The sequence below is a fragment of the Saccoglossus kowalevskii genome, chromosome 6 (assembly GCF_978046115.1).
Source record: "Saccoglossus kowalevskii chromosome 6, keSacKowa6.1, whole genome shotgun sequence".
Taxonomy (NCBI): Eukaryota; Metazoa; Hemichordata; class Enteropneusta; family Harrimaniidae; genus Saccoglossus; species Saccoglossus kowalevskii.
This window is the reverse complement of record NC_140646.1, coordinates 32039680-32047944: the sequence shown is the minus strand read 5'-3', so window position 1 is coordinate 32047944 and position 8265 is coordinate 32039680. Positions and strand designations below refer to the sequence as shown.

The following is an 8265-nucleotide window of genomic DNA, read 5'->3' as shown; positions in this document are numbered from 1 at the left end:
TGTTTTATACGCATGCGCATTGGCCGATCCTGTCAAATGTCGTCATCTGTTTTGGGGCGTGTCTGGTCGATGTGAAATTGCTTCAGCCGTTGGGTAACGGAATTAACTGATGTCTGTGTGAAAACCGCTGTAAAGTGGCGGTGAAATGAATTTGCGCGGTTTTTGCGCTGCCATTTTCCGAATGATTTGGAGCAGCAATGGAAGCCAACCATTTAATTGATAAAAATCTTGTCCAGAATATGATTTCAAATGGCCGAACTTATAAAAAAATCAGTCTCGTATTGGAAAGTACGTTTCCGGGAACGAAAGGTTTCGAGGTGGAGTGACGTGGTGAGTAGATTTCCTTCCCAGGACGCCGAGTATGGCGTCGGTACCGAAAGAGAATATGGTGTCGAACGACCAACATAGTAAAGCAAACTTAGAACTAGCAATACTGGTGCAGACGACTATGGTCGAACATCCATTAAAAATAAATGGCGAGACTTTGGTTGCACATTTAGCTCAGAAATAAAAGACACGCCAGTAGTTGGACAACCAATCATTTTATTATTGGTCACGATGTACCACGGATCATCTCCACGTTCTTTGTAAACACCACATACACGATGTGCCGCCATCCAATGGCGGGATGAGCGGCTTCCTTTGTGCACAATCAGCGTCAACTTCATGAAAGAAGCACGACGCACTTGCTAAGCCAGACCGTCTGGTGGCGCCCTACTATTTCATCAATAACCAAATACATGTATACTATTATATTGTTCCCGAATTGAACATTTGTTTATTTGGAGTAATTTCCAATTCTACGCTAGGTTCTTAGTGATTAATGATTCCACGTATTTATTTGGCCGTTATTTGACAGACGTAAAATGTCATAATGTTAATTCGCGGAAATTTAAACACACTGATACTGATAATGAATTACAAATTTGCCAAAAAAATACTAAATTTGGTATCCCATGGAAATAATTGAAATCAAAATATTTGGCAATATATTAAGTTTTGTGTCGCATGCACACAATGGAAATATCATACAAAATGGGCCTAATATACTAATGTTGTATTTAATTTATTGTAAGAACGAGTTTACATCCTGGAATGGCCGCGATGTACCACGGATCATATATATAGGTTGTAAATGTATTTCACATAGTAGAGAAAAAAAATACAGCAAACTCATTATGAAAACAAAATATTAGCACAAAATTAAGTTTCTAATGGCCCACCCCTTAGGGCAAAATTTCATTAGCAGAAAACTAGATTCGTTTAAGATTTGGATTAGCCGAAAAGTAGATTTCTTTCACTGTCAGTGAGAAAAAAAAATATCATTTGCAACTTTATGTGCGAAAAAAATTTTCATCGATGCGTAGGCCGGGAATCGAACCCGGGACTAAAGCTTGGAAGGCTTCAATGCTAACCACTACACCACCTACGCGACCTGTTGTAACAGCGTATTCAAACTTAATATAACAATCAATTTAACATCTGTCAATTTCTGCATGATGATTTCAGACTATATACTGTTATTTAAGTATATTAGTACCAAAAGGAATTATGTCGTTTATATTTAAATCGGTATATGCAATTTGGTGAAACGTAGCAGCTATATACTAGTTCTCACGAGAACTCATCTTTTCACGCATTCTGCGCTATTTGTTACATACCAGTAACACCAAGATGGCGGCTTCCAACATAGGTAAGTTCAAACGTAGTAACTCTTTCAACATTTATCAGGGTGAAATTTCGGTTTACCGTTTATTTTCTGTTTCAGCCATGGTATTTAATTAAAAGCCAATCCGTGTTCATGTTATGTCTTACAATAATTGGCATTATTACCTCTAACAACGTCATTTTGTATTGAACTGAACGTGTTGTATCGTTGTATGTTCCCGATCTGGCATTCGTGGCGGCCAGTTTATTTACTGTTTACTTTTCACTAGATGAACGTTATAAGTTATAAACGACTATTTTTGAATCTGTATACTGAATAGTTAACACGCAACAATAATGATGCCTTTTTTTTCATTTATAGATGTTTTTCTCATGATATAAAATGCACCAACAATTTTCCAAAAAAATACTATCGGCACAAATACCACACGTAATGCAATTAGTACATAGAATGTAGTTATTATGTATTGCATGACAGTATAATCAGCGACCTGATGACATTTCCTATAAAAAACAAAACAAAAACAACATGAACGATAAATACCGTAACACTGTGATTTCTGTGTGGTTATTCATGATTCAACTATGCTCATTTCTAAAGTCACCTGACCTTCGTTGATTCAATGCAAATGCCAAATTCTGCTTATACGATGCCGTTTGGCTGATGTCCGGTAACCAGGCAACATAATCTACGATTTGTTAGCCTAAAATGTTCTAGATACAAGCTAGCACTGTCGACGTTGAATTGCTTTTAGCTATACAACATAAAAAATAAATACTTTGCCATGTTGTTTTGATTCGCTGGTGAACTTTTCTTGTACTTTTTCTACGAGTTTGGTAGCTGTATTTCTGATTTGTCATTGTATGATATTCTATTTGATTATTCATGATATAATTTTTTTTTAGTTATTTAGAATTAACTTGCTTACAGTTTTGATTTTCAATTTTCAATGATTTGTATTGTCTTCACACTAATTAATCATGTTCTAGCAGGCCAAGTGTTGACTTACAAATGGTCTGGTCATTTAGATCATAATGTTGTAAACAGCATTCATTGCTGTATTTGCGATAAAGTTCTGACAAGTGACCAATACAGAATGCTGAAAACATGTTTTACCTGGTGAAGTGTCCAAAGAAGGTGAATTGATCACTGACCAGTTTACATTTGGGGTCTTTTAAATACAGTACGTGTCAGTGCTTGCATGTATTGGTCTTTATTTGTACTGTATGTGGTTTAAAGATCAGTCTGTTGGAAGTCTCTGTAGTGAACACTGAACTTGGATTTTGCTCTCTGTCACTGGTTGATATAAATATGGATGTCATAATACGTCTAATTGGTAGAATTGCATTCCTTTACGTTTCCACTGAGCAATATATTTTAGTTATTACGATATTCATGAAAAACTGTAATTTGAAAACCTGTGAAGATACTCAGAAAAAGTAGTAATAGGAAGTCAAGTACCAATATTAACCCTTATCTAGTCAAGTCAATGTACATGGGGCTGGCAGGATAAGAGTTTATCTTTACCATGACAGTCTGTAGTTTATTCACTAATTTTGTTTTTACTATGAGCAGGAAATGACGATATTGAAGACATGGAATTTCAAGAGGAAAACTTGTGCTCCTCTAGGTAAGCCAACTGTGTTCTATAATAATCTAATATTTATTTGATACTAACTATGATCTTCTTGTTATGCCGATGAAAATTGCTCAGAAAGTACAACCGCTTGTGAAAACCCTTTCTACTTCTACCAGTGGTGTGATTCAAACCCACAAAGCTAATACTTTCTAGTCCACAACCCTGTTCACTTGACTTCCAAGCCACTACTATAGTATAGTTCAATTAATCTCATTGACTAATGATATAGTGTTCCTGTTAGTTTTTTATTTGGATGTTAAACAATTCAGATGGACTGTTCTAATGCCTAAATTACAAATTAATTTCTACCGATACTTATGTTCTTTATTTCAATGATTCTTTTCTTGCATATATTTATTTTTTTCTATGTTTTATTAATTTCACAGCTCTAGTATATCTGACACCAAATTTGACATGACCATAGGTCATATAGAAGACATCATAATGGGTATGTGATCTGAATTCTGTATTACCGGTTTACAAATTAATCATAAGTATATGTTCCTGTAATAGTGAGTAGTGATCTGCTTTAAGGTAGCAAGACTATTATTTGTGTTGAAAATTACGATTTTCACATTTATTTATTAATTGATGAAATGCACTATAGACTTCCATCTGATCAAGTCAACGCAACTTAGAATGTCATGTAAGTTGGTTGAAATGTAGATTTTCTGAAGGGGAGCAAGGCAGCTTCAGTAGTGTTTTCCAAAATCAACAACATAGGTTTAATCTGTGTGCCTATAAGTTTCAAAGATTAACTCAAGACAAAGCAATGTTAGGATGTGTTATCAGTAACTATCTGACACACAATTAGTGTTTCCAAACATTTGAGTGGTTTGTCTCCGCCCCTGTTTATTTCACAGATTAGTCATTTGCATATGAATGTGTCAGACACAAGGTCACACAGCCACTGAAAAAAATCAATGATTTTGGTGTTTTCATCTGCCGATTTTATTGAACTATAGCTATCCCATTCCTTTATTTTTTTGGTTTCCAATAGCCTTACACATTTTGATGCTCCTACACATGTTAAAACAGACCTTGATGGGAAAACGAATCGCTTGTGCAGATAAACAAGCTTGAAAATATTGCTGTGACTTCATCGACGTTTTCTAGGAGTTTATGTTTTTCAAAATACAAGGTCTTTAACAAAAAATAATGTATACTTATTGTCGTCGGATTAACACCAAATTTTCACAGCTTTAAGGTGACAATGAGAGGAACTTGAATGTGTCCAGACAAACTATTTCATGGATTATTTACCAATGTGTCGTGGTTTAGGTTGGGGGCAATGCGACTAAAACAGAAATTAAAATTCGGAACACTACTTTTTGAAACGCGTTGCTTGAATAATACTGACCAGACACATTCAATTTACCAGACTATTGAAAAACTAGGAAAAGTGAAAAAAAAACTTCTTATCACCAGCATAAATGCGTACCGTAATTATTATTTTTTACAAAAAAAGTAATTTTTCACTTTTGATTGAGTAACGCATCGTAGAATGCAGATACGGGCATCGCAAACACACCTTTGAAAAGCTTGAAGTCTGGCGATTCTAAAAATATATACTTTCCTGGGTCTATTTGTAGTCATTTGGTCACAATTAGAAGATGAAAACAAGTATGCAAATAATAGTCCCGCTACCTTAAGGTAGAAGTCTACTCATAAATTAAAAACCCAGAATTTATTCATTTTGCAATGGCAATATAAGGTTATTGACCTAAAAAAAGTTGGAGGTCACCAGCCTTTTTTTCAAGAAATTGATGGTTGTTATTTAGTGGAAAGTCACCACTTTGACACTATTATAACACTCTTACCACAGGTTCCTATGGCAGAGATATTATGCAATATCTCAAAATCTAGCCTGGTGACATAGGCTGAAAAAATCATATATTGGTAATGATGGAGTACTTTTTGTTGTTCTGAATTATTTAAAAAATCTGGGTTTTAAAAAGTGTCAAAAAGTGCAATTTTTCTTTAACATTGTGGTCTATGGAATTGTTCTAAAAATAGCAATTTTCAAGAAATATTAGGACACGTTACTCAAAAAGCATAACTGTAACACACAAAATAATGCTATTTCATTGCACCATGGGACATAAGCTTCATGATTGTACATAATAAACTAATGAACATTGTCATGCGATTTATGGCCAATTTTGTCAAAAATGATGACTAGGTTTCTACCTTAAGTGTGAGCTGTAGTAAAAAAAAAAGCTGTAGCAAATACATTTTACCTCCAATGAGTGGGTATGGAGAGATTAATATAATATGAGGTTATTATGAGGATACCCCTGGTACCTCAAAGTATGCACGAAGACAGTACAGCGGGAGTATCGAGCGACGTGCAGTGGAGGTCGATGCGATGGCGTACTGTCTAGGTAACTTATGGCGTTGCTGTGACAGATGTATAATAATAGAAAGTATCAATATGAAATTATTTATAATAATATATTTATTATATTGCTCTTCTTGTAGATGACGATTTCCAAGACATGCAGCAAAATTTCATGGAGAAAAATTATGTACATTTTGAAGACACAGAAGAAAATAAGTTCATTTATACAGATATTTTCAAAGAATATGTAAGTATTCTTAAAAATCAATATCAAGACAGTGTGATGTCATATAAACCTAACTTGTATCCTACCAGATGATTGTCTGGAGTTCTGTGTTTTCATACAGTCTTTCTAAGTAGAAGATACAAGTCAATAGTGCAAAGGTTCATCTTCAAAATTGATTAGAAGTTAACATTTGAGATAAAATTATATTTTTGAGTCTCACTTTCACACAAATTTAATACATGCTTAAGAATAGAAACATTTGCCTAATCAAGTTTGGCAGGATTTTGTTATTTTTGTTTTGTGATTGTTTTGGAGGCATGTGATAAAAATGTTATTGCCTGGATACTGCCCTCGCCAAATGAGATTTGATATCTATAAGTAATATATATTCTAGTTTATATTTATTGTGTTACGTTCATAGAAGCTGTATCTGAATACTAAAATTTTTTCCTACTCACATGTTTTTTTCATTTTATAGACTGATCTTATAGAGAAATTCATAGAAGATAAATTAACTGCCAGAATGCCTGGATTTGTTATGTCAGAATTTACAAGACAATTACAGTGAGTATCTTTGCTGTTATTTTATCTTTGCATACACAGAGCGTAAAAAAGTGTGACTGTCTATAGGAAATACATAATCATGTCTTAAACACTTATTATCTTGTATGTTATAATAGCAATGTGTTTGTGACTTCTCCCTGGAAATTTGCTGTCAAAATAAATGTAAATATGATAGGCATAAACCTGTCAACAACAAAGTTTACTAACCATGTTATTGTTTGTTTCAGAACAAGGCAAAATGAATTATCTGGTGAAATCTTTGAAATACTATTAACATTCAGTGATTTCATTTCATTTAAGGAAATGTTCATAGATTATAAAGCGGTAAGTAAATTAAATTATCAAGTCATATCATGAAGGTAAATGACTATGGGGCTCTCCAGTGGTTCTGCGAATAAATATTATTTGTTTTGGGTCATAGTATTCTTGATGACAAATTTATGAAGTAGAATTGGTTCTAGCTTTTAGCAGTAGAGTACAAACATGTGTGCACTTGTGACAGCATACAACTTCGGTGATGTAAAGTCTGACCCAAATTTAAATGTTGAGACCTCAGGCAAAGACATTTTATTGGTGGGAGTCCTTATTCAGAAGAGTCCTTGTTACAAGGCCTATATCTAACTTGAAACCCACCACGTGATTAATAACAACAATAATGAATCAAAGCATGAGGCGAAGCCAAACACATTATCTTGCTAAAGACTTGTCTCCTCATTCCATATGGCACTTTTGGGGATTCATTATTGTTTAAATATATATTTTAAAAAATTTTTCCTTCATTTGATTCTGCATACATATCAAAGTATGTCTTGTATAAATGCTTTGACTCAACTACATAATTGGAGTATGCATGCGTGTTAACCTTTAGGAATTAGCAGTTGTTCTCATAAAATTTGCCTCATGAAATTCTAGCATGTGTACCCAATATAGTGCTTTTGTGCAAGATCTGCATAATAACAATTTATGAATATTCATGATCTAACTCAAAACAACCTACATTGTATACTATAGCTCAAAGGGCAGGCAGCACTAAGTGTCAGATTACCTGTTGTGTGAGCTCAGAGTTTGAATCCAATATTTGTAGTTTTTAGCACAGTAAAACTTAGTAAGTGTTGCATCTTTGATGTTGCATGATCTATAAGTCCTAGGACAATTTCTGAGAACAAATAGATTTGACTGGAAAAAAACAACTCAGACTCACTCAGGAACAGTATTCTGATTGGTTAAGAAGCACTAGGTGGGTTTTACGTTCTGTATTCTGGCTGGGAAATCTCAGTGATATATAAATTCTCATTACATAATGTTTGAGTGTGATGTTTGTTGTTTTCTTTTCAGGAGAAAGAAGGTAGAACAGTAGATTTCAGCTCGGGATTTGTCATTACGCCATGTTCACAACAATTAGAAATATCGTCACAGAATTTAGAACCACCGACTAGTTAATTTGTAGGGTCAAAAACATTGTTTACAGGAATGCCTTTCAATCGGTGTTCCAGCTCAAGTCCCATTTGCAACCTCATCAAGTTGTGCATCAACAATTTTCACATTTGCGCAACTTAATGCTTTAACAAAATTAATATTTGACTTAAATTTTCTGGAGAAAATAGCTCAGTGCTAATTTGTTTAGAGAAAAGTTTCAATGTCACATGATAATCATGTACAATGTTTCTTGCATTCCTTTTAATGTACATCATTTAATTCGGAATTCTGGCAAAGAAATTTAAATACACAAGTTTTGTGACACGTTTAGCAAAAAGTTTAGTGAAATTTGGCAAGTATGTAATACATGTATAAACAAATTTACACATTAAGCAAATGTAATTTGAGAA

The 8265-nt window shown here is 33.9% G+C and overlaps 1 protein-coding gene and 1 non-coding gene across 2 annotated transcripts; one reads left to right on the top strand and one right to left on the bottom strand.

The window, feature by feature from the left end:
* Positions 1–1360: 1360 nt before the first annotated feature.
* On the bottom strand, positions 1361–1432 carry TRNAG-UCC (transfer RNA glycine (anticodon UCC)). The gene has a single exon. It is a non-coding gene; the product is annotated as a tRNA-Gly (tRNA).
* Positions 1433–1645: 213 nt separating this feature from the next.
* LOC100367381 (ADP-ribosylation factor-like protein 2-binding protein) lies at positions 1646–8265 on the top strand. The gene is made up of 7 exons (XM_002737909.3): positions 1646–1693; positions 3245–3299; positions 3695–3756; positions 5790–5896; positions 6354–6439; positions 6667–6763; positions 7775–8265. The coding sequence occupies exons 1-7, from the start codon at positions 1675–1677 to the stop codon at positions 7877–7879; spliced, it is 531 nt and encodes a 176-aa protein (XP_002737955.2). The 5' UTR covers positions 1646–1674; the 3' UTR covers positions 7880–8265.

Bases quoted from the DNA above. Each gene is read 5' to 3' on its own strand.
- LOC100367381 (XM_002737909.3), top strand. The intron at 5,897-6,353 runs GTAAGTATTCTT...TTCATTTTATAG, and splicing joins CAGATATTTTCAAAGAATAT to ACTGATCTTATAGAGAAATT. The intron at 6,764-7,774 runs GTAAGTAAATTA...TTTTCTTTTCAG, and splicing joins TGTTCATAGATTATAAAGCG to GAGAAAGAAGGTAGAACAGT.